This window comes from Oryctolagus cuniculus, chromosome 6 (assembly GCF_964237555.1).
Source record: "Oryctolagus cuniculus chromosome 6, mOryCun1.1, whole genome shotgun sequence".
Taxonomy (NCBI): Eukaryota; Metazoa; Chordata; class Mammalia; order Lagomorpha; family Leporidae; genus Oryctolagus; species Oryctolagus cuniculus.
In genome coordinates, this window is record NC_091437.1 from 128,262,102 (window position 1) to 128,289,328 (window position 27,227).

Below are 27,227 nucleotides of genomic sequence, written 5' to 3' on the forward strand. Positions count from 1 at the left end.
TGGGACTCCATACTGTGGTCACAAAGCTGCCTGTTACTTGTGAATAAGGAATTTAAAATCCTTTATTCTGTCCTTCATAGAGTAAATAAAACTGGACATTCTTGAGCAAAGCGAGCACTTAACCCAGATTTCATTTTGTTCTGTATTTGATTTTGTATATTGCCGTGGATTTATTATTTTAACATTTATTTATTTAAAAGGCAGAGTTAGAGGAAGAGACAGAGATCTTCCATCCACTGGGTTACTCCCCAAATGCCTGCAATGGCCAGGCCAAAGCAAGGAGCTTGGAATTCTATCTGGGTCTCCCCTGTCAGTGGCAGAGATCCAAGCACTTGGGCCATCTGCTGCTGCCTTCCCAGGTGCATTAACAGGGAGCTAGATCAGAAGTGGAGCAGCCGGGACTTGAACCCACACGCATATTGGATGCAAGCATCACAGTGACACCTTAACCCACTGCCACAATGCCGGTCCCTAGACTTATTTTTTAAGTTTGTTAACTACCATCAGAAGCATGCAAAAAAATGAGTGATATATTTGTTTTGATATTGCATAGAGCAGAAATCATTTGTGTATTATAGAACTAATAATACTGTGTGGTTCTTGATAATGAAGATTTAGCCATATTACTAAAAAGTATTGCCATTTCTTATAACATTGAACTCACTATATAATAATGGGAATTCCTGTCTTAGTACAGTGGGTCTGAAACCTGGCTGATCATCTCAATTAGCTGAAGGACTTACCAAGAAAATGGGAAAAGAGAGTCCTGGCCTTCACCCAGTTTATATTCAGGGAATGAGTAGAGGAGCAGAAGATCCTGGATATCGTAATCCAGTCCTCTCATTGAACAAGTAGAATTTATTTAGTCAGTGATATGCAGAACTAGAATTAGATTCCAGTCTTCATATTCTCTGTGCAGTGCTCTGGCCGTTGCGTCATGCTTCCTGGATGTAGCATTTGGTTTTCCTCTGGCTGTAATTCCCAGTGATATAAAAAGAATATTTACCAACCTTGATCTCATGCTTCGGCCGTAGCTCTCGTTAACCAGCTTTGTTCTTCTAGTTTGTTATCTCCAGGCTTCTTTATTATGATGTCATTCAGTGGTCTCTCAACTTCAGTGTTTTCAAGTATAAGGAACCTGCCCTAATAAGGGTGTTTGGTGGAGGGGGTGTTTAATTCATCATTAAGAACTAAGAATATACAGAAAGAATAAAAATAAGCTTTCATAATGCACTCCCAAGAGGTAATCATTTATAGCTCTTATAGCCTAATGTTTATATCTATGCATATCCTTATTTGCTTTGTTAAAGTAGGCATAGCTGGGCCAAAGGATATTCACATTTTGATAAATAGTGCTAAATTGCCTTTCAAAAATGATCCTTGAAAAAAAAAAGATTTATTTCTTTATTTCAAAGAGCAAGGTGGGTGGGGAAGGAAGGGAGAAAGACCTGTCTTCCATTTGTAGGTTCATTTCTCAAATGGCCACAATAGCCAGGACTGGGTCAGGGTGAAACCAGGAGACAGGAATTCCATTCATGTCTCCCACATGGGTGGCAGGGGTCTAAGTACTTATGCATCCTCTGCCTTCCTGCATAGCAGGAAGCTGGATCAGAAGTAGAACAGCTGGAATTGAACCACAGCACTGGTGCCATCTATCTTTTCTTTCTTAATCCACAGACTCAATCCTCCTTCCTTCCTTTCAGATTGATTTATTTATTTGAAAGGCAGAGTTAACAGTGAGCGAGATCTTCCGTCCATTAGTTCACTCCTCAAAAGGCTGCAATGGCCACAGCTGGGCCAGGCCGAAGCCAAGAGCTTCTTCCATTTCTTCCACGTGGGTGCAGGGGCTTAAGCACTTGGGCCATCCTCTGCTGCTTTCCCAGGCACATTGACAGGGAGTTGGATCAGAAGGGGAGCAGCCAGGACTTGAACCATTGCCCAAATGGGATGCATCACACTGGTGGCTTAATCTTGTACACCACAATGCCAGCCCCTAAACTGCAGAATTTTCTTGGGCATGCCAGTGGTATAAAATTATTTTGGTTTATTAAATATATATATTATATATGATAGAATATATCTAAAATATATTTTAGATATTTTGTTAATGATGACAAGTTATTATAGCTTCATTAATGCTTTTAAATGAATTTATATTTTACCAATAAAGATGGCTCACTTTTTCAAATCAAGGGCTTGTGTATAAATGGGGGAGGCATTTATTCAAGCTGTGTTTTTTTTTTTTTGTAGATTTATTTATTTATTTGAAAGAGTTACAGAGAGTCAGAGACAGAGAGAGGGAGAGAGAGAGGGAGGGAGAGAGATAGGAGAAGGGAGGAGAGGGAGAGGTCTTCCTTCTGCTGGTTCACTCCCCAGATGACTGCAATGGCTGGAGCTGCGCCAGTCCGAAGCCAGGAGCCAGGAGCTTCTTCCGGGTCTCCCACGTGGATTCAGGGGCCCTAGCATTTGGGCCATCTTCTGTTGCTTTCCCAGGCCATAACAGAGAGCTGGATTGGAAATGGAGCACCTGGGAGTCGAACCAGTCCCCATATGGGATGTTGACACTGCAGGCTGCAGCTTTACCTGTTATACCTCAGCACTGGCCCCTCAAGCTATATTGTTTTTAAAGATTTATTTTTTATTTACTTGAAAGGCAGAGTTACAGACAGAAGAGGAGAGACAGAGAGATCTTCCATCAGTTGGTTCACTCCCCAGATGGCCACAGTGGCTGGGGTGGGCCAGGCCAAAGCCAAAAGCTCAGAGCTCAGAGCTTCTCTGAGTCTCCCACATAGATACAGGGGCCCAAGCACTTGGCCATCTTCCACTGCTTTCCCAGGCCATAGCAGGGAGCTGGATTGGAAATGAAGCAGCTGGGTCTCAAACCAGCACCCATATGGGATATGCTGGTATTACAGGTGGAAGTTAATCTGCTATGCCACAATGCTGCCCCCCCCCCCCCAGCTGCATTTTTTTTGCCCCCAGAAACCTTTTATTTAAGGTATAAAAACTTCATGCATTTCATAAATACACCTTTAGGAACATAGTGATAGTGATTCTTCTCACTGTACCTCCCCTTCTACCTCCACTCCCATCCTTCTTCCTCTTCCCTCTCCTATTCCCATTCTTATTTTTACTAAGACCTGTGTTCTTTTTTCTTTTTTTTTTTTACAATTTATTTATTTGAAAGTCAGAGTTACACAGAGAGAGAGGAGAGTGGTGGGGGGTCTTCCATCCGATGGTTCACTCCCCAGATGGCCGCAACAGCCGGTGCTATGCCGATCTGAAGCCAGGAGCCAGGAGCTTCCTCTAGGACTCCCATGCAGGTGCAGGGGCCCAAGGACTTGGGCCATCTTCCACTGCTTTCCCAAGCCACAGCAGAGAGCTGGATCGCAAGTGGAGCAGCTGGGTCTTGAATCAGCACCCATATGGGATGCTGGTGCTTCAGGCCAGGGCTTTGACCTGCTGCGCTACAGTGCTGGCCTCTAAGACCTGTTTTCAATTAACTTTATATACAGAAGGTTAACTCTATGCTAAGTAAAGAGTTCAACAAATAGTATGAAAAACTGTTCCTCAACAGTTTTTTGATTCTTGTTTTGATTTCTTCTATGACCCGCTGTTTATTCAGGAGTATGTTGTTTAGTCTCCATGTGTTTGCATGTTTTAGAGACTCTTAAATTGTTGATTTCCAGCTTCATTCCATTGTGGTCAGAGATGATGCATGTTGATCTCGATTTTTTTGCATTTACTGAGGCTTGCTTTATGGCCGGGCCTGTGGTCTATCCTAAAGAAAGTTCCATGCACTGGTGAGAAGAATGTGTATTCTGCAACTGTAGGAAAAAAAGTTCTGTCAATATCGGTTAGTTCCATTTGCTCTATGGTGTCAATTAACTGTTGTCTCCTTGCTGATTTTCTATCTGGTTGAAATGTCCACTGCTGAAAGCAGTGTATTGAAGTCCCCCAATACTGTTATATGGGAGTGTGTGTTTCCTTTTAGATACATTAACATTTCTTTTAAATAGCCAGGTACCTTCTAATTAGGTGGATATATATATATATATATATATATTTATTTATTATTCAAGCTGCATTTTTTTTTGGACAGGCAGAGTTAGAGAGAGACAGAGAGAAATTACCAAAGCAGTACTTGCTCATTGTGCTGCATTCTTCATAACCACTGAATTACTTCAGTCTTTCAGGCTAGACTTACTACATTTTTGGTGTTCATTTCTTGTTAATCCTGTTCTCTAAGCATGTGGCTGAGAGAGGCTGGGAGGTTATGGCTGAATCCCTGCACAGAAACAAACAGCAATTAGATAGTAAACCCCAAAGCTCATGAATAGTAAATGGCATAATACACATGACAAAACTAGATGAGACTTCAGTGTCTAGCTATGGAGCAGGAACTGGTGGCACACTTGTTTTCCCACCATAAACACCTGCTAACTTGGACAAGATATATGAAAAACTTCCAGACAATGGACAACAAGCAGTACGGGAACTGAGCGGAAACAAAGGAAGTGAGCTTTATAATCCTGCCAGTTTTCTCCCTGTAGATGCTTCACTGTGGTTTAGGAGGGGGAAACTCAAGCAAAGCACGCTGGTCTTGCAGAGTTGAGGAGCTTAGGTTTGGAGGAGGTTTATCTAGCTAGAATTTGCAGGTTGGATTGGCCGAGAGAGGGATCTAGGCAGAGAAATAAACACCATAAACCTGGTATAGAGGTCTTTGCAGGCATCCAGCAGAGAATGACCAGAGCATTTTAAAATGAACAATTGCCATGGAGTGGGCATTGTGGCATAGCAGGTTAAGTTGCCACTTGGGACATCCATATCCCATATCAGAATGCTGGTTTCGAGTCCCACCTACTCTGCTTCCAATCCAGCTCCCTACTAATGTACATCCTTGGAGACAGTAGATCATGGCTCACATATTTGAGTCCCTGCCACCCATGTATGGCTGGAGCTTTGGCCTAGCCCAGCCCCAGATTTTGCTGGCATTTGGGAAATGAACCAGTGGATCGAAGATATCGCGTACTTACTTGCTCTCTTTCTCTCTCTCTCTCTCTCTCTCTCTCTCTGTCTTTCATGTAGATAAAAATAATTTTTTTAAAGATTTATTTATTTGAAAGTCATACACAGAAGAGGCAGAGAGAGAGGCCTTTCATCCGATGGTTCATTCCCAGTTGGCTGCAACACCCACAGCTGCGCTGATCCAAAGCCAGGAGCCAGGAGCTTCTTCCAGGTCTTCCACAGGGGTGCAGGGGCCCAAGAACTTGGACCGTCTTCCACTGCTTTCCCAGGCTATAGCAGAGAGATGGATTGGAAGTGGAACAGCCAGGTCTTGAACCGGCACCCATATGGGGTGCCAGCGCTTCAGGTCAGGGTGTTAACCCACTGCGCCACAACACCGGCCCCAAAAATAAATTAATGTAAAATAATATGTGTAGTTGTCAGATCTCACAGGGAAGGAGGGGACATGAATTCTGACCAGAAAGAGGGGGGAGATCTTACTGAATGCCTGGGAAATTAGTGGGATTCCCAAAAAGTGAGCCCTTGGTAGTAGAGCTGACTTAGCCTTTTTTTTTTTTTTTTTTTAAGATTTATTTATTTATTTATTTATTTGAAAGTTTGGAGTTACACAGAGAGAGAAGGAGAGGCAGAGGCAGGGAGAGAAAGAGGTCTTCTATCTGCTGGTTCACTCTCCAGTTGGCCACAACAGTTGGAGCTGTGCCAATCTGAGCCAGGAGCCAGGAGCTTCTTTGGTCTCCCAGAGATATGCGGATACAGGGGCCCAAGGACTTGGGCCAACTTCTACTGCTTTCCCAGGCCATAACAGAGAGTTGGATCGGAAGTGGAGCAGCTGAGACATGAACTGGCGCCCATATGGGATGCTGGCATTGCAGATGGTGGCTTTACCAGCTATGCCACGGTGCGGACCCCCTGACTTAGCCTGGAAGTACAGCCTTAGGCCCATCCTAATGATGTGTAGAAACAAGCCTTGAGTAGGTCAGACTGATCATGTAACTTTAACTGTCAGCTGGGGCAAAGTGCAACACTCTTGAAGATGGTAAAATCAATGACTGACAGTGTAACATCGCAAATTGTAAATAATGCTCAGGGATTTTAACAGAAAACAGCATAATGAGGAAGAAATGTAAGTTTTATCAAATGACATTAAAAGCACAAAAATACATCTGAAGTGAAATATTCACTAAATAAAATTAACAGCAAAGATCGCCCAACTAGAAGATATAGCAAGAGATTGACCAGGTTGATGCACAGAAAGAAACAATAGAAAAAATGGATTGGAGCTCAGTGACTGTGGGGCAATGTCAAATAGCTTAATGTAGCTCGTATGGTTTTGTCTCAGAAGAAGGGAGGAGAACAGAAAAAATGTATTTGAGTAGTGGCTGAAAAATTTCGAAGTTTCATGGAAACTGTAAACACAGCTCCAAGAAGCTCAATGGACTCCAAGTAGGATAAAGACTTGTGAGTTTGGGACAGGCAAATTTTTTCAGGTGCCGCAGAAAGCTCTGTTATAAAAGAAAAAATATATCAGATTTTGGCAGAATTGAAAACTTCTATTCAAAAGTACATTTAAGAAAAAGCATGCCATTAACTGAGAGAAAATGTTAAAACATACATACACATTGGGGCTGGCACTGTGACATAGTAGGCTAAGATTCTGTGTCTGGCACCAGCATCCTATATGGATGTCAGTTCGTGTCCTGGCTGCTCCTGTTCTAATCCAGATCTTAGCCTATGGCCTGGGAAAGTGGTGGAATATGGCCCAAGTGCTTGGGTCCCTGCATGCTAGTGGGAGACCTGGAAGAAGCTCCTGGCTCTTGGCTTCGGATTGGCTCAGCTCCGGCTATTGTGACCATTTGGGGAGTGAACAATCGGGTGGAAGCCCTTTCTGTCTTTCCCTTTCTCTGTCTGTAGCTCTAATCTTAAAAAACAATACAAAACAAAGCAAAAAAACACATACACACACTTGCAGGCACATTTAGTGTGAGGAAACAGCATCAAGATCATATTAAAAACTACTTAGCAATAAAGCAACTAAAAAAATTGGAAATACTTGAAATTTCGTGAAAGAAGAGATCATTTGTAAATGTTTGAAATGTGGAAAGATACTGAGCTTCATTAGTCATCATGGATATGCATCATGGAAGATAACCCCAGTAACCTACTGGAATGTCTAAAAAGACTGAGAACACCAAGAGCCATGGAGCGTGTAGAACAACTGGAACTTGTATAATTTGCTAATTGGGAAGATATAATGTTATATTTAGTTTGGGAAACAATTCAGTTTTTTATAGTTAAATATATACTAAACATTCAACTTAGTAATTTCAGTTATAGGGGCTGATGTTGGGTGCATTGGTTCAGACACCACTTGGGATGTCTGCATCCTATATTGGAATCCTTGGGTTTGAATCCTGGCTTCACTTCGAGTTCAGCTTCCTACTGATACACACCCTAGAAAACAGCAGATGATGGCTCAACTACTTGGGCCCCTGCCCTGCATGTGGTAGACCTGGAATGAGTTCCAGGCTCCTGGCTTCAGCCTGACCCAGCTCTGGCTGTTGCAGGCATTTGGAGAGTGAACCAGCAGATGGAACATCAATCTCTGTCACTCTCGCTCTCTGTTTCTTTTCCTTTCAAATAAAAATAAATAGGGGGCCGGCACCGTGGCTCACTTGCCTGCGGCGCTGGCATCCCATATGGGCACCGGGTTCTAGTCCAGCTCTCTGCTGTGGCCCGGGAGGGCAGTGGAGGATGGCCCAAGTGCTTGGGCCCTGCACCCGCATGGGAGACCAGGAAGAAGCACTTGGCTCCTGGCTTCGGATTGGCACAGCGCCAGCTGTAGTGGCCATTTGGGGAGTGAACCAAAGGAAGGAAGACCTTTCTCTCTCTCACTGTCTATAACTCTACCTGTCAAATAATAAATAAATAAATAAACTCTACTTCTAGATGTTTATACATGAGAAATACATTTTTTTAAAAAGATTTATTATTTGAAAGAGTTACAGACAGGCAGAGGCAGAGAAAAAGAGAGGAGTCTTTCATCTGCTGACTTACTCCCCAGATGGCCGAAACGGCCAGAGCTGTGTCTATTCAAAGCCAGGAGCCAGGAGTTTCTTCCGGGTCCTCCACACAGGTGCAGTGGCCCAAGGACTTGGGCCATCTTCTACTGCTTTCCGAGGCCATAGCAGAGAGCTGGATTGGAAGTGGAGCAGCTGGGACTTGAACCGGTGCCCATTTAGGATGCTGGCACTGCAGGTGGCGGCTTTACCTGCTATGCCACAGTGCCAGCCCCAGAGAAATACATCTTCACAAAAAGTTTTTTAGAAGAGTGTTCACAGTGTACCTTCCTTTGTAATAGCCCCAAACCAGTAACAATCCAAATGTGCATCATTAGGTGATGGGTGAGCTGTAGTGTATTCATGCCATGGGATACTAAGTAATGAATGAGAGTGAACTAATACAAAATGGACAGATTTCCAAGACCTGCTGAGCAGGAGAGGCCAGATACAGAGGGACTTATAATGTATCTTTCCACTAATAGTGAAATCCTAGATCGGGCTGAACAGTCTTCAGCAACAGACAGCAGGTCTGCTTTTGCCTAGGACTGGTAGTAGGGTAGGGCTTGATTGGGTGCAAGATTTTGGGGATGATAAAATTGTTCTTAATATTGGTTTCGTGGTGGTTACACAGGTATGTATGTTTGTTAAAAACTTAGTCTTTTTTTTTTTTTTTTTTTTTTTTTTTTTTGACAGGCAGAGTGGACAGTGAGAGAGAGAGACAGAGAGAAAGGTCTTCCTTTGCCATTGGTTCACCCTCCAATGGCCGCCGCAGCCGGCGCACCGCGTTGATCCGATAAAAACTTAGTCTTTAGAGTGGTTGTATTTTATTGTGTATTTCAATAAAGTAGATTTTTTTAAAAAATCAAAGGGAAGGTAAAGGGAACCAACCAACTATAAGCCTGGTACTTTAACTCATTCACTGAGGAATATTCAACAAGTACTTTTTGAGATTGTCATGCCAGCCTCCATGCCAGGTGCTGAGGTTACAGTGGTGAGCAAAAACAGTCATGGTTTCCACTTCTCCTGGCAGTGTATTACGGAAGACAGACATTAGTAAAACGTCTTTCCTTAGGGAAGCAATGAAAAAGGAAGTGCTATGAGAACATATAATACATTTATCCCTAGCATATAATATATCAGTATGCTCAAATGTAGGACAAGATACGTATTACATAATATGTAGGAGGCACCTCTGATGGGGTTGTTTTAACCACTAATGGAGTTAATATACATGAAGTACTTTGACTAATGCTGGTTAGTGGATACTGGTTTGCTTGGGCTGGTCTGGCTGCTGCTGCCTGGAGAATGTGACAATCCCAATTGTCTGATGTTGCAGGGAATACTGCAGTACATTTTGGGGGAAGAGGTAAATAACTGGATTTTCGGTGCTTTTGAGACATCTGAATGGAAATGTCTCGTAGTCCATTGTGGTGCTTGTGCAGGGTCCTGGGCTGCAGGTGGTAGGGAAAACCATCGAGAGAGAGAGAGTCTACAAATACATTTACACAGAAAAAAAAAAAAAAAAAAAGATACAGACCTGGAACTGAGTTTGGAGGAACTCTACTGTTTAAATGAGTGTGCCTTTGTGATAATTTTCTCCTCCGTTTAAGCTGTGGTTTGCCTACTGTTTTTGCTCAACTTCTAGTCTATCTAGTTAAAGAAAGGGAAATAATTAGGAGTAAAACAACGACTTGATTGAAGCAGTATAGGAGGTACAGGTGTCCAGTTTTCTGATGAGTTGATAACTAGTGGTCACCAATTTTGACTTTTTGTTTCCTTGCAGCTGAGTGAAAAAGAGAACTATGTTTAGCAAGATGACTTTCATTTCCTGACCCCAAAAAGCAGAGATAAATGTTGTTTGGAACTAAGCTTAAATTGTTCTTATGTTTCAAGGAAAAAATTTTAAGTTTTCTGTAACAAGTTGATAGTAGACATTGTTTAAAAACAGAAAACACGGATTTTGCAAAAAAAAAAAAAAAAAAAAAAAAAACCTCATAGAGCCAGTACAATTATTGATGCTACTGTCAAATTTTCACATTCATCCTTAGGTACTAACTGGCTTGTCTTTTTGTCAGCCTCTTCTTGTAGTTTGCTTTTTTGACTAAAGATAGAAAAACAAAACAGAGGCAGTGGACTTTGCCTGACATTCAGATAGATTCTCTCTGAAGCCTTGTTTTTAACACTTTTGACTCTGTTCACCCTTGAAATAAAAAAGGCGCAGGGGATTTAGGAACTTGCAAGCCTACCAATTTTTTACTTATAAATATTCTAAAATAAGGATTTGTTTTCTTGAAAAACCAAATGAAAATAAAAATGCCGTTAAAAATACAGGATTTGAATATTTTTCTTGGCCTTTATTTTTTCCCTAGTGAGACTTTTTGACTGGTTCAAGTCATTGTTCTGTTTGCATTCATTTGCTCATTCAACAAGCACGCATTAAGTACCTGCAGTTGGTAGGAGTTTGTGTCTTCACAGAGAAGGTACAACTCTGACCTTCAGGTGGAGAAGAACAGAAAGTGCAAAATAGTGGTGAAATAGAGTATGTAAAGAGGTATAAATAGAGTATTTCCCACTGGGGAGAGCCTTGGGCAGTAAGATGGGTGGGGACTATAGCTAATGCAGTGTCCCCCACCCGCTTCCCCCTCCATGATGGCCAGATTGGACAGCAAGATCTAGGTGCAGGATTTATTCATTCCTCCTAAGTTGTGGGAAGAGATTTGCAGTGTTGCTACTTTGCAGACAAGGAAACTAGTGTGAGAAAGGAGTTTGGTACTGTGAGACACGTAAGCGTGTGCTCTTTCTTCTGTGATCGGGCAAGTCCTTTGAAATTCTCTCTCTCTCTGTCTCTGTATCTTTTTGTTTAGAGGAATCATTGTTCTGTCCAGGAGGCAGGATAGTGTGGGATGCTGAGTGATGCTGTTGTATAAATTGTGATTATCCTGGATGAAAAGAATATGGAAAGGCAGCTTAGATCCCTCTATCTAGCAGAATTCATTGGACCCATAGGATGCTTTGAGCCTGGAACCAAACATAGGGAGAAGGGGTTCAAGCTTACATGTGGATCTTCTCAAAGGAGAGCTGAGGCGGAGCATTGTTTTCTCCTACCATACTGGCAAGAACATGGCTTTTAGAGTCAAAACAACTAGGTTTGAACCCCACCTGCCAGTTGTGTGACCTTGGGTGAGTTATGGTCAGATGCCATGTGAAGACTTTTCAACAACAGATCACATGTCCCATGGTGGTACCATGAGATTATGTCATCTGGTGACATTATAGCCATCTTAGCTTGTGCAAGTACATACTAAGTTATTTGCTTGATTAAATAATCTATTGATGCATTTTTTCAGAACGTATCCTGGTGGGTGAACAATAGGTGGTGGTACTGACCTCTGAGTATTGCTCCTATCTCACAGGTTGTCCTACAAATTCATCTTTCTAAGATAATGGATGACAAATGTACAGCATACTACCAAACACAGAAGGTACCTTTTCCTATCCCCGTATCTCCCAACAATGAAGTTCTAGAAAGGGCTCTAGTTAAGAGCAGAATTAGAGAACTTTTCTAGAACTTTCCTAGATATTTCTGGACTAGTTTTATTTAGACTTGATCATGACATTATTTATTTATTTATTTGAAAGGCAGAGTTACAGAGAGGTGCGGAGAGAGAGAGATCTTCCATCCGCTGGTTCACTCCCCAAATGGCTGCATTGGCCAGAGCTGGGCCAGTCTGAAGCCAGGAGCCAGGAGCTTCTTCCAGGTTTCCCACATGGGTACAGGAGCCCAAGCTCTTGGGCCATTTTCTACTGCTTTCCCAGGTTGTAGCAGAGAGCTGGATCAGAAGTGGAGCAGCCAGGACTCAAACCTTTGCCCATATGGGATGCCTGTACTGCAGGCAGTGGCTTTACCCGCTCTGCCACAGTGCTGGCCCCTCATGACATTATTTTTCTTTGATCCTGATAGAAGCTAGTGCGGTAGATAGGGCAGGTGTTAGTTTTACATGAGAAAATGAGGCCCTTTTTCCCATTTATTGAAATCCTTTGGAAATGTGTTAGATGAAAAAGAATATCTAGAATTCTAAGTGATATGATAGTGGAATCTACTGCAATAGCTGATACTGGTACAGCCTTTGAAGAAGCTGCAGTTTAGAAAGTCTAACACTCAGGAAGAATTGATTTTATTGCCTGCCATTTTTAGGGGATAGGAGGTATAAAATGTGTCTTCAAATAGATTGTAACAGAACCACTTGTACAAAGTAATTACAAGTAAAACCTCAATTTTTAAAAAAGCTGTCATCACTAAGAACTGGATCACTAAAAGAAATTTAAAGATGCTGTTGGTTTCTCTAAACTGAGCATTTTAAATTTGAAGGTAGCCTTGTAATCAGTGTGTGGGATAAAACAGCTAGATCAGTCAGTACAAGAGTATCAGGTGAGGGAAACCAGAGATAGGGAAATAGTCAGGTGTTGGAGCAGCTTAGGTGTGGTTGGCCAGGTGCAACAGAGAACAGAAAGGAAAGCAGGAAATAGGTCCTCAGCCTTGTGTCCTAAATTGCAGAAAGACAACTTCCTGGTTTAGGTTCTAGAGTTAGTAGAGGTAGTAGCTCGAGCTCCTACCCTTGCAACATTATGCAGTTAGACTGTTGAATATATTGATCCAAAAATACGTTATTAAAAATTCCAAACCATCAAGAAGATTTATGCTCAACATTTGTACTTGGTCATAAGAGGATATTGAACAGATTAGACAGCATTTCTAGGAGGAGCAAAAAAAAAATTGTGCATGAAGAGCTAATTTGGTAACTAGATTTTTCTCAGAATAGTATACTTCAGAGTTCACTAAATTTTTTTTAAATTTTCTAAGTAGGCTTAATGTTTTTAACATAAATTGCATTCTTACAGCAATTTAAAAAATATTTGAGATATTTCAGATATACAGAATAATTTTAAATGCTTATTAACAGATTAGTGGATTAACATTCATGTAGCCACTACCCAGATTTAACAGGTGTTAACATTTTCTCATATTTGAGAAATAGATTTTTATTTTAAAGATATAAAATCTTTTATACATGACTAAAGTGCCTTTGTCCTTTGCCTGTTTTACTTTCTGGAAGTATGTACCTATGAACATTATATACCATTGTGTATTTTTTTAAAGATTTATTTTATTTATTTGAAGGCAGAATTAGATCAAAAGATATCTTCCATTATCTGCTGGTTCTGTCCCCAAATGGACGCAACGGCCATGGCTGGGCCAGGCCAAAGCCAGGAGCTAGGAGCTTCTTCTTGGTCTCCCACACAGATACAGGGGCCCAAGCTCTACTGCTTTCCCAGGAACATTAGCAAGGAGCTGGGTGGGAAGTGAAACATCCAGGACATGAACTGCTGCCCGTATGGGATGCCAGCATTGCAGGTGGTGACTTAACCCGTTGTGCCACAGTGCCAGCCCCCACTGTATATTTTTTAAATTGTGGAAATAGAAACTCTTTTAATGTTCATTTCTTTAAAAAAAAAAAAAAGATTTATTAATTTATTTGAAAGAGCTACACATCAGGATCCCTAGCCATCAGGGAAATGCAGATCAAAACCACAATGAGGTTTCACCTCACTCCAGTTAGATTGGCTTACATACAGAAATCAACCAACAACAGATGCTGGCGAGGATGTGGGGAAAAAGGGACACTAACCCACTGTTGGTGGGAATGCAAACTGGTAAAGCCACTATGGAAGTCCTCAGAATCCTGATGTAGCACTACCACAGGACCCAGCCATTCCACTCCTTTAGTCAAGGCCGTATCACAGTGGAGGTTCCTTCCTCCCTTCGGAGAAAGGCGCCTCCCTCCTTGATGGCCTGTTCCTTCCGCTGGGGTCTTGTTCACCTGGATCTTTCATTTAGTTTGTTTTTGCCACCGTGTCGTGGCTTTCCATGTCTGTGAGACTTTCATGGGCCTTTTAGCCAGATCTGAATGCCCCAAAGGTTGATCCTGAGGCTGGAGGAATTAAAGGGGAGAAAAAAAGAGCCATTTGCACCTCAATATTTGTTGCAGCTCAATTCACAATAGTTAAGACATGGAAGCAACCTAAATGTCCATCAACGGATGACTGGATAAAGAAACTATAGGAAATGTACTCTATGGAACACTATACAGCAGTAAAAAACAATGAAATCCGGGCATTTACAACAAAATGGAGGAAGCTGGAAAATATGCTGAGTGAAATAAGCCAGTCCAAAAGGCACAAATATCATATGTTCTCCCTGATCAATGGCAACTAAACGAGCATCTAAAATTATACCCATTGAAGTGAAATAGACACTATCAGAGACAATGACATGATCAGCCCTTGTCTAGACTGTTGAGGAACAACTTACTATTTTATTCCTTTTAGTATTTTGTTGTTGTTGTTGTTGCTCTGTTTGTTCTACTTAATACCACTGGATGAACTCTGTAATCAATACACATTATTAGGTGTTAAAAAATTAACAGAAAAGTGATCTCTGTTAAATATAGGAGTGGGAATAAGAGAGGGAGGAGATATATAGGTTGGCACATGTTCACTCGGACTTACCTCCAATGCTGGGACTGGAAATGAGCCAGGGGATTTCAACTCAGTCTTATCAAGGAGGAGACATGTACCAGTGTCAGTGCACTTGGTAAAGTGATAAGTATAAGTACACAACTGATCAAAAAAGATAGGGTAAGTGTCGAAGAGATTTTACAAACAAGACCAGTGTAAGCAAATATGAAGGGTAGAATTAAAAGGGAGAGAATGATCCTGCGGGGGAAGCAGGACACACAGCAGACTCATAGAATGACAAACGCCCAAAACAGCACTCCAGCCTCAGGATCAACCTTTGGGGCATTCAGATCTGGCTAAAAGGCCCATGAGAGTCTCACAGGCATGGAAAGCCGTGACACGGTGGCAAAAACAAACTAAATGAAAGATCCTGGTGAACAAGACCCCAGCGGAAGGAACAGGCCATCAAGGAGGGAGGCGCCTTTCTCCGAAGGGAGGAAGGAACCTCCACTGTGATATGGCCTTGACTAAGCAAGTTCAGAGTTGGTGAACTCAAGGGGCTTCCATAGCCTAGACAGCTCATGGCAAGAGCCTCAGGTGATTGCTGACGCCATAAATAAGAGTGCCAGTTGTTAAATCTACAACGGGAGTCACTGGGTACAGGCTCCCCACGTAGGATCTCTGTCCTTAATGTATTTTACTATGAAACTTAAAAACAACACTACGAGTTGAACAATACCCTATACCTTGTGTGGTTGTGTGAGGGCAGCCTGTTGAAATCCTTGCTTAGTGTATACTAAGTTGATCTTCTGTATATGAAGGTAATTGAAAATGAAACTCGATGAAGGGCAGGATGGGAGAGGGAGTGGGAAAGGGAAAGGCCGCGGGAGGGAGGGAGGTTGGGGTGGGGAGCCACAACAATACAAAAGTTGCACTTTGTAAATTCACATTTATTAAATAATAAAAAGAATAAAAAAAAAGAGCTACACAGAGAGAGGAGAGGCAGAGAGAAAGAGAGAGAGGTCTTCCATCCAATGATTCACTCCCCAATGGGCCGCAATGGCCAGAGCTGCACTGATCCAAAGCCAGGAGCTTCCTCTGGGTCTCCCACGTGAGCACAGTGGCCCAAGGTCCTGGGCCATCCTCCACTGCCTTCCCAGGCCACAGCAGAGAGCTGGATTGGAAGGGGAGCAGCTGGGTCCCGAACCGGTGCCCACATGGGTTGCCAGCACTTCAGACCAGGGCGTTAACTTGCTGAGCCATAGCACCAGCCCCTTAATGTTGATTTTTAAATTTATTTTCATCTATGTGAAAGGCAGAGTGAGAGAGAGACCAAGGCAGAGGGATCTTCTATCCACTGGCTCATTGCCCAAATGTCTGCAACAATCAGGGTGAGGCCATGCCAAAACCAGGAGCCCGTAAAGCTATCCAGGTCTCCCATATGAATGGCAGGGGCCCAAGCCCCTGCACTATCAGTTGTTACTTTCCAGGAACGTTAGCAGGAAACAAGATTTGGAAGTGGAAGAACTGCAATTGGAACCAGCACTCCAATACGTGTTGTGGGTGTGGTAAACAGCTACATAACCTACTGTGACACAATGCCAACCTTAGAAATAGAAGCCTTACCCGATGATTAATTTGATAATGATAATTAATTTGATAATTAAGTTGATAATGGCTTTGGATTAATTAATCCAAATTAATTATCTAATTAATTAATTAAGTTGATAATGGCTTTGGAGAACAATTTGACAGTACCCAATAGAGTGGACAGCAGTCTGCTGGTTATCTCCTGCTGTGTGATAAACCACCCCAAAATGTAGTGATTTAGAACTGTGATTTCTTATTTCTCTTTATTCTGTGAGTTGTTAGGGTGGTCTCTGTGTTTGGTTCACCCAGATTCATTGATGCAGCTTGCAGATTGGTTGGGCCGAAAGGTCCAACGTGGCTATGCTTAGGCATCTGGCAGTTTTTAGTGGTTGTCCATTTCTTATCACAGAGCCCCTTTCAGTAGTCTAGACTGGCTTCCTTACCTGATGCTGTGAGGGAAGACACAGAAGTAGAAGTTGCAAGGCCTCTTGACCTTGGCCTTGAACTTGTAGTGTGCCTTCCATGTGTTTTCTTGGTTACAGCAAGTCACAAAACCAGCCCCAGCTTTTGGTGGAAGTAGTGGCAAAGTCACATTGTATAGGAGCATGGAAGGATGTGTTCCTTCCATCTTTGAAGACATTCTACCATGTGATCCCTCTTTGTAATTCAGCTCTTTCACTCCTGTCTGTCCAGAGAAACTTCCACAAAAGCAGAGACAAAGTGCTCACTGCAGAATTGTTTATAGCAGCAAGAAAGTAAAAACAAGATCCCACTAAATCAAAGTAAATAATAATACTTAATTTAAATATTCATGTAATAATACCATGTAGATATACCATGTAAGAATACCATGTAACAATTAAATGAACTATGCAAACTATACATGGAGTACCACAGATAATTCTAAAATTAGGTTGAAAAGAGTATAGGTAAGATGATATGTAGGTCGGCGCCGTGGCTCACTAGGCTAATCCTCCGCCTTGCCGCGCCGGCACACCGGGTTCTAGTCCCGGTCGGGGCACCGGATTCTGTCCTGGTTGCCCCTCTTCCAGGCCAGCTCTCTGCTGTGGCCCGCGAGTGCAGTGGAGGATGGCCCAAGTGCTCGGGCCCTGCACCCCATGGGAGACCAGGAGAAGTACCTGGCTCCTGCCATCAGATCAGCGCGGTGGCGCGTCAGCTGCAGCGGCCACTGGGGGGTGAACCAATGGAAAAAGGAAGACCTTTCTCTCTGTCTCTCTCTCACTGTCCACTCTGCCTGTCAAAAAATAAATAAATATGTGTTATATCTTATATTAAAAAAAGATGATATGTAATAACCTTAAAGTTTGACATTTTTTTTTGACAGGCAGAGTGGACAGTGAGAGACAGAGAGACAGAGAGAAGTTGCAAGGCCTCTTGACCTTGACCTTGGCCTTGGTCACCCCCCATGTATATCTACATGGTATTATTACATGAATAAATTAAGTATTATTATCTACTTTGCTTTTATTGGGATCTTGTTTTTACTTTCTTGCTGCTATAAACAATTCTGCAGTGAGCACTTTGTCTCTGCTTTTGTGGAAGTTTCTCTGGACAGACAGGAGTAAAAGAGCTGAATTACAATTCCATTGGTTCACCCCCCAATGGCCGCTGCGGCTGACGCGCTGTGGCCGGTGCACTGTGCTGATCTGAAGCCAGGATCCAGGTGCTTCTCCTGGTCTCCCATGCAGGTGCAGGGCCCAAGCACTTGGGCCATCTCCACTGCACTCCCTGGCCACAGCAGAGAGCTGGCCTGGAAGAGGGGCAACCGGGACAGAATCCAGCACCCCGACCGGGACTAGAACCCGGTGTGCCGGCGCCGCAGGCCTATTGAATTAAGGCGCCGGCCAAAGTTTAATATTTGAAGTTTGCTCCCATGTGGGAGACTCAGGTACTTGAGTATTCATCCACTTTCACCCAAGGTGCATACAAGCAGAAAGCTGGATTGAAAGCAGAGTAGCTGGTACTCAAACCAGATACTCTGATATTTCAAGGGGGCATTCCAAGTCATGGCCTAACTTGGCCTAACTGCTGTGCCAAATGCTTACCCCAACATTTGAAGTTTCTAAGATAGACTGACGAGGATTTTGATTTGCCTTTTTTTTTTTTTTTAAGAGTTACAGAGAAAGGTCTTCCATCTGCTGGTTCACTCTCCAAATGACTGCAATGGCCAGAGCTGAGCTGATCTGAAGCTAGGAGCTTCTTCCTGGTCTTCCACGTGGGTGCAGGGGTCCAAAGACTTGGGCCATCTTCCACTGCTTTCCCAGCCCATAGCAGAAAGCTGGGTAGGAAGTGGAGCAGCTAGGACTCGAACTGGTGCCCATATGAGATGCTGGCACTGTAGACTGGGGTTTTAACCTGCTGCGCCACAGTGCCAGCTCTGCTTGTTTTGTTTTTAAATCAAAGCTTATCTTTGGATGGCCTTGTTAGAGCTTGGTGCTTGTGAATGGTTTCCATCCTTGGGTGCCCAGTTTAGCAATACTGTTGCCTGGCCAGAGCGAGTACTCTGTCTAGGACAAGGATCATGATAAGCTCCTGTTCAGATCATTGGCTATCTGGGAGGTACCTGCACTGGAGAAAGTGTTGGCCTTCATCACTAAGAGCTAATAAAAGTGCAACTTGATTAGTAATGTTGAAAAGTCATCTTAGAGGCCAGCGCCGCGGTTCAGTAGGCTAATCCTCTGCCTTGCGGCGCCGGCACTGTGGGTTCTAGTCCCTGTCGGGGCGCCGGATTCTGTCCCGGTTGCCCCTCTTCCAGGCCAGCTCTCTGCTGTGGCCAGGGAGTGCAGAGGAGGATGGCCCAAGTGCTTGGGCCCTGCACCCGCATGGGAGACCAGGAGAAGCACCTGGCTCCTGGCTTCGGATCAACGCGGTGCACTGGCCACAGTACGCCAGCCGCAGCGGCCATTGGAGGGTGAACCAACGGTAAAGGAAGACCTTTCTCTCTGTCTCTCTCTCACTGTGCACTCTGCCTGTCAAAAATAAAAAAAAAAAAATTCATCTTAGAGTACATTTTTCGAGATATTCATGTAGTATCACCATCTTACATTTATACCATTTTAACTCGATGAGTTTTTAGTGTCTTATCTGTAAGTGGGAGAATATTTAAGAAGGTATTGGGAAGCTTAATTGAAATCATGTGTAAAGCCGGCGCCGCGGCTCACTAGGCTAATCCTCCGCCTAGCGGCGCCGGCAGACCGGGTTCTAGTCCCGGTTGGGGCGCCGGATTCTGTCCTGGTTGCCCCTCTTCCAGGCCAGCCCTCTGCTGTGGCCAGGGAGTGCAGTGGAGGATGGCCCAGGTGCTTGGGCCCTGCACCCCATGGGAGACCAGGAAAAGCACCTGGCTCCTGGCTCCTGCCATCGGATCAGCGCGGTGCGCCGGCCGCAGCGCGCCTGCCGCGGCGGCCATTGGAGGGTGAACCAACGGTAAAGGAAGACCTTTCTCTCTGTCTCTCTCTCTCACTGTCCACTCTGCCTGTCAAAAAAAAAAAAAAAAAAAAAAGAAAGAAATCATGTGTAAAGCATTTAGAGCAATACCTGGTAGATCCTCTATAAACAGTAGTTGGGAAAAGTGTGTGTGTGTGTGTGTGTATATATATATATATATATATATGGTGACATTTGTGTTGAGTTCATTTTTTTTAACTTTTATTTAATGAATATAAATTTCCAAAGTACAGCTTATGGATTACAATGGCTTCCCCCCCATAACTTCCCTCCCACCCGCAACCCTCCCCTTTCCCTCTCCCTCCCCCCTTCCATTCACATCAAGATTCATTTTCAATTCTCTTTATATACAGAAGATCAGTTTAGTATATATTAAGTAAAGATTTCAACAGTTTGCACCCACATAGAAACACAAAGTGAAAAATACTGTTTGAGTACTAGTTATAGCATGAAATCACAATGTACAGCACATTAAGGACAGAGATCCTACATGAGGAGTAAGTGCACAGTGACTCCTGTTGTTGACTTAACAAATTGACACTCTTGTTTATGGCATCAGTAATCACCCTAGGCTCTTGTCATGAGCTGCCAAGGCTATGGAAGCCTTTCGAGTTCACCAACTCTGATCATATTTAGATCACAGTTCATTTTCAATAGTATTATAATGAGTAGGTAGGGTTTCTTTAATTTAAATGGTCTATGGAAAATTTTAACAGCCCACTATGATTATGACACTAAAGAATTTAAATTACAAAGTCCTTTCTCTGGGCAGTGTTGTTCTTTATGAGAGAGTTCTGCTCCATTCCCAGGCGTGGATCCCAGTGTCAGAGAGCATGAATGAGCAGTGGTAGTAGAAAGTTTACGGTTGTTCTCGTGAAGGCCCATTAAAGTGTAAACTTTACATTTTTGTGAGTTTTTTTGTGTTTCTGTGCTTTACCTACTTACATTCTAAGTAGATTTGTCTGTGCTTTTTCCCTGCTTTGTGAGGAGGAGGGGATTAGGACAAAAGGTTGTAGAAGAGGCTTGCATGCCTTTTTTTTTAAGAATTAAAAAAAAAAACATTTTAAATTTATTTTATTTATTTATTTGAAAGAGTTATAGAGAGAGGTAGAGACAGAGAGAGAGAGAGGTCTTTCATCCTCTGGTTCACTCCTCAGATGACCACAATGGCTAGAGCTGCGCCGATTTGAAGGCAGGAGCCAGGAGCTTCTTCTGGGTCTCCCACGTGGGGGCAGGGGCCCAAGGACTTGGGCCATCTTCTGCTGCTTTCCCAGGACATAGCAGAGAGCTGGATTGGAAGAGGGGCAGCCAGGTCTCGACTGGCACCCATATGGGATGCCAGTGCTTCAGGCCAGGGCGTTAACCCGCCAGTGGGCCCTTGCATGTGTCTTAATGGAACTCCTTGGAGAGGGAGTTGCACAGCCTCTTTCTCACTCAGACCCAGTAATGTATGAGCTCCTCTCCCTCAAAACTCAGATGTTTTAAATAACCAGACAGGGAGCAGGTGTTCAGCCTGGCAGTTAAACTGCCCATATCCCACATCTGAGAACTTGGGTTTGATTCCTAGCTGTTTCTGAACTGAGCTTCCTGCTCTTGCAGACCCTGGGAGATAGTGGTGATAGCTCAATCCAGACCTTGTGGGAAGTCTACATTGCATCTCTGTCTCCTGGCTCTGGCCCCATCCTAGCCCGAGTCATTGTGGGTATTCGGGGAGTGAACCAGCAGATGGAGCTCTGTCTGTCTATATCTGTCTCTTAAATTAAAAATGACCAGGCAGATTTGTAAGATTTTTTTTTTTTTGATTTGTAAACATTTGATGGCAACTACATACACATCAGGGAGTTGAAGAAATCTCCCTAGGGTGAGTAGAATTAACTACTCATTTGACTACACTGTAGGTTTGCTAAGCCAGTGCAGCAGATTTCTGTAGTGACTACTGTTTAGATTTGATTCATTTCTCCAGGATAAAAGTGGCAGAGTGTGTGTGTGTGACTCCCCATTTTTGTTATATGTTTTATTTTATTTATTTATTTATTTTGAAATATGTTTTTATTTTATTTTATTTATTTATTTTTTGTGACAGGCAGAGTGGACAGTGAGAGAGAAAGAGACAGAGAGAAAGGTCTTCCTTTTGCCGTTGGTTCACCCTCCAATGGCCGCTGCCGCCGGTGCGCTGCGGCCGGCGCACCGCACTGATCTGATGGCAGGAGCCAGGTGCTTATCCTGATCTCCCATGGAGTGCAGGGCCCAAGCACTTGGGCCATCCTCCACTGCACTCGCGGGCCACAGCAGAGAGCTGGCCTGGAAGAGGGGCAACCGGGACAGAATCCGGCGCCCCAACCAGGACTAGAACCCAGGGTGCTGGCGCTGCTAGGCGGAGGATTAGCCTATTGAGCCGCGGCGCCGGCTGTTATATGTTTTAAAAGTTTGAGATAAAGGGCCGGCGCCATGGTGCAGTATGTTAATCCTCTGCCTGTGGTGCCGGCATCCCATATGAGTGACAGTTCTATTCCTGTCTGCTCCTCTTCCAATCCAGCTCTTTGCTGTAGTCTGGGAAAGCAGTAGAAGATGGGACCTGCTGCTTCTCTTCCAATCCAGCTGTCTGCTGTGGCCTAGGAAAGAGTAGAGGATGGCCCAAGTCCTTGGGCCCCTGCACCCATGTGGGAGACCCGGAGGAAACTCCTGGCTCTTGGTTTCGGATCGGCACAGCTCCAGCCGTGGCAGCCATTTGGGGGGTGAACCAATAGAAGGAAGACCTTTCTCTCTGCCTCTCTCTTTCACTGTCTGTAACTCTACCTCTCAAATAAAGAAATAAAATCTTTAAAAAAAAAGTTTGAGGTAAATCTGCAAATTCGTGACTCAGCAGATTTCTTGGTTAACTGAAATAATTGGCAGCTAGGTAGTCTCTTCGTGAATAATTTCCATTTAGGATGATTTATAATTGAAAAGAATGGCCCTTCATGTGTTAGGCCTTTATCATCTCTTTTCCTACTATCATAAATACATCTCCTTTTATCATTTAGATAGATTCTCGTCCAGGCAAGTTTGACTTTGCTAGACTAATGTTAGATTAGTTTTGAAACAGGTTATTAATTTATCATTTACCTTGTGACTCTGAAACACTTGGGAAACAAATGGTATTAAATGTCATCTTTGATTGTTTTGTTTTGTATTCCAGAGTCTCTTGATTTCAGAAGAAATACCTGGCAACAAACATGACCGAGTTCTGGCTTATTTCGGCTCCTGGGGAGAAAACCTGTCAGCAAACGTGGGAAAAACTGCATGCAGCAACTACAAAGAACAACAATCTTGCTGTCACTTCCAAGTTCAACATTCCTGACTTAAAGGTGAAGCTTCACTGTACAAGAGAGAGTATAGGAGAGGAGAACGAGGTCTTGCTTTGGGTAGAATTAATACCCAGTTTCTTTCAGAAGAAAAACCCTCTTGTCTCAATCCCTTGGCGTAATTTAAAAGGCATCATGTTCTTTGAGGTTTCAGGAGTATACTACCAAAGTGAAATAACATTTTTTCTTTTGTGGTTTTCTGAATTATATAAGAAATATTACAAAAATATTATATATATATATATATGATTTTTAGAAGTGAAAAACTCTTAGTAATATGTTTTTTGAATTTTTGTTATGAAATTCACATTATGCTGGCTAACATTGTAAACACCCATGATGCCTCCTTAATCATACTTTGCAGATATTAGTTATTCTAGTTACACTATTTAACATATGCTAAAAAGTTGTAAACCAGCAGGGTCAGAGTGAAGCAATCTGCCAGTTATCAGCTGACCAAACTTTGGTCAGAATGAAAATAATCTGATACCTACATTTTGCTGGTTAAGTGAAGTAGCCACAGACTGCAGTCATTTCAGAAATACTTAAAATTACTTGTTCTTTTTAAATTTTTTATGAATATAAAAAACAGATTTCATGTATTACAGATATAATTCTAAGGTAAACATACTTCTGCCCTCCCTCCCTCCATCCCTCCCTCCTTTCCTCAATCCTCTTTCCTTCCTTTCTTTGTTTTTTCCCTTTAATTTTTGCACTAACATAAGTTCAGTTTACTTTATAATCAGTTTACTTTATAATAGGCTTAGTGCACCACTAGCCATAGTGCTCTGCAAGTACTGGTTCTTAATATATTTGGAATTAGGGAGTCCTTTGAGACAGACAGGACATTTCGTCCAGAACATGCTCATTTACACACAAATGCTTTTGCCTACAAACTCAATTACAGACCCTCTGGTGCTTGGGCATGACCTCCTGCTTTAAGAACCCAGGGTGTAAAGCAGAACTTCAGATGACGTATTGTTCCTGGGCACAGCACAAGGACAGGCCTGCCTTTGAGGAGTCTTCATGTCTTCCGTGGTGGTTTTGCCTATGAATTAGAAGATTATCTTGTGTTGAAATGTCTGACCAATGTTTTTAACCACACTTACACATTATGAAATAAAGAATAAGAGCTTAAGGTTTGTGGGCCCTTCAAATCAAGATGTTGTAAAGATGAAAATAATAAAATGCTATATTTCTCTTCTAGGTTGGCACACTGGATGTCTTGGTTGGCTTGTCAGATGAATTGGCTAAACTGGATGCATTTGTAGAAGGGTAATGTATGCATGGAATAGAGCAAAATGAGAGACAGAGTTATCAGGCTGCCTGGATATTAGGCTGTTATCACGTATATTCTCTGCTTTTTGAATTGGTTTTAGAAAATGATGACTTATTTTCCTTGTCAGTCAACTTTATGAAGGTATGATTTGCATACGGTAAAATGTGCCTGTTTGTGAGCGTGGTGATTGTTTCCTTTAATGTCTTTATTGAGATATAATTTACATACCATGCAGTTCACCTATTTAAATGTGAGATTCAGGACCAGTACTGTAGCACAGTAAGTTAAGCTGCCATTGCAATACCATCAACCCAAATTAGAGTGCTAGTTCAAGTGCCAGCTCCTCAGCTTCTGATTAAGCTTCCTGCTGATGTGCCTGGGAAGACGGCAGAAGATGGCCCAGGTGCTTGGTCCCCTGCTATGCCAGATGGAGTTCCTGGCTTCTAGTTTTGGGCTGCCCAGACTTGACTGTTGTGGCCATTTGGCAAGTGAATCAGTGGCTAGAAGATTTTCTTTTCTCTTTCTCTGCCTTTCTGTCACTCTGCTTTTCAAATAAATATTTTTTTAAATGTGCAACTCAGTGATTTTTAGTACAGTCACAGATATGTACAGCCATTGCCACAATTTCAGAACTTTTTTTTTTTTTTTAAGATTTATTTATTTACTGGAAAGGCAGAGTTACACAGAGAGAGAAAGAGAGACAGAGAGATAAGTCTTCCATCTGCTGGTTCACTCCCCAGATGGCCACAATGGCTGGAGCTGCACCGATCTGAAGCCAGGAGCCAGGGGCTTCTTCCTCGGTCTTCCATGCGGGTGCAGGGGCCCAATGTCTTGGGCCATCTTCCACTGCTTTCCCAGGCCGTAGCAGAGAGCTGGATCAAAAGTGGAGCAGCAGGGACTTGAACCGGCACCCACATGGGATGCCTGCACTGCAGAAAATGGCTTTACCTGCTGTGCCACAGCGCCAGCCCCCAGAACATTTTTCCCCACTGTCCAAAGAATGCCCTGTTCCTATTCCCATGAGCAGTCATTCCCTGTCCCTCCTGCCCACCAGCCTGCTTTCTGGCACTATAGATTTGCCTCCTGAGGACATTTCATGTAAGTGGAACACAATACATGGCCTTTTGTGACAGGTTGCTTTTGCTTAGCATAGTAGTTTCAAAGTTCACCTATGCTATAGCTTTTATCAGTGTTTCATTTTTTTTTAACCAGGTAATATTCAAATATATAGATATCTCACTCATTCATTAGTTTATGGACAGTTAGGTGGTTTCCATTTTTTGGCTTATATGGATAATGTTGCTATGAACATTCATCTACAAGTTTTCTTGTTCTCTGTGTTTTCATGTCTCATGACTGTGAATCTAGGAGTGGAATCGCTGGGTCACGTGGTAACTCTGTTTAACTTTCTGAGGGACAACTACCAGATTGTTTTCAATAGTGGTTGCAATGGGCCGGCGCTGTGCCATAGCAGGTAAAGCTGCCACCTGCAGTGCTGGCATCCCATATGGATGCTGATTTGAGTCCTGGATGCTCTACTTCCTATCCAGCTCTCTGCTGTGGCCCGGAAAAGCAGTAGAAGATGGCTCAAATGCTGAAGCTCCTGCACCTACGTGGGATACCTAGAAGAAACTCCTGGCTTTGGATCGCCTCGGCTCCAGCAGTTGCAGCCATCTGGGGAGTGAACCAGTGGATGGAAGACCTCTCTCTCTGTCTCTGCCTCTCTCTGTAATTCTGTCTTTCAAATAAATAAAATGAATCTTTTTTTTTTTTAAAAAAAGAAAGTTACACCATTTTATTTTTCCACTGTCAGTGTATAGTGTATAAGGATTCTTATTTCTCATGTCCTTGCCAGCACTTGTTATCATTCATCTTTTTGATTATAGCCATCCTAGGAGTATGAAGCAATTATCCTTTGGGGGGTTATCTTAAGATTAATTACTTGTTTGTAAAGGAGAGCATTGAAGTGGGAGAGGAAGAGAAGGAGGGGAGAGAGAGAGATTCCATCTGCTGGTTCACTCCCCAGATGGTTGCAGCAGCCAGATCTGGGCCACTCTAAAGCCAGGAGCTAGGAACTCTATTCTGGTCTCCCACATGGGTGACAGGGCCCCAGATACTTGGGCTTTCATCTACTGCCTTCCCAGGCACATTAGCAGGAAGCTGAATCTGAAATGAAGCAACGGGACTTGAATGGTGCAGCAGTTTAATATGCTGTGGCACAGTGCTGGCCCAGTAGCATGCCTTTTTGATTTGCATTTCCCTATTGACTAAATGATGTGTTAAACATCTTTTCATATGTTCATTGGCCATTTGTTTTTCTTCTGTGGAGAGATGTCTGTATCCTTTGCGGGTTTTTATTTGGCTTGTCTTCTTATTGAACTGTGAGAGTTCTTTACAGGTTCTAGATATAAGCCCTTTTTAATTTGCAAATGTTTCTCCCTATTCTTTGGGTTATCGTCACTCACTTTTTTTATATATGGTATTCTATGTAGCACAAAGATTTTTAATTTTGGTGAAGTCTGTTTTCTTTTTTTCATTGCTTGTGTTTTTGGTATTGTGTCTGAGAAGCCATTGCCTAATCTAGGGTCACAGTTTTATGTCAGTATCTCATTGTAAGAATCTTAAACTTTTGGCTTTTACACTGAGATCTTTGATCCATTTTGAGCTAATTTTTGTCTATGACATGAGGTCGGGGTCTTTGGTATGTGGATAACCAGTTGTCTCAGCATCATTTGTTGAAGACTGTTCTTTCTCCTTTAAATTGTCTGGACACCTTTGCTGAAAATCATTTAAACTTATAAACATGACAGTTTCTTCCTAGGCTGTCAGTTCTCTTTCACTGATCTGTATTTCTGTTCCTATATCATCATTATATTAAGTATTGTGCCTTTGTATTAAGTTTTGAAATTGGAAATTGGTGAGTCTTCCAACTTTATTTTTCTTTTC

The 27,227-nt window shown here is 42.8% G+C and overlaps 1 protein-coding gene across 2 annotated transcripts in view; it reads left to right on the forward strand.

Annotated features, from left to right (window-relative positions):
• Positions 1–27,227, forward strand: part of ATP6V1C1 (ATPase H+ transporting V1 subunit C1) — a 68,552-nt gene that overhangs the window by 9,254 nt on the left and 32,071 nt on the right. For both annotated transcript variants that reach the window (XM_002710723.5, XM_051844686.2), the window contains 2 exons: positions 22,837–23,005; positions 24,210–24,277. In XM_002710723.5, coding sequence (XP_002710769.1) covers positions 22,874–23,005; positions 24,210–24,277 — 200 coding nt within the window. In that variant the 5' untranslated portion in view covers positions 22,837–22,873. The remainder of the gene's footprint in view (positions 1–22,836; positions 23,006–24,209; positions 24,278–27,227) is intronic.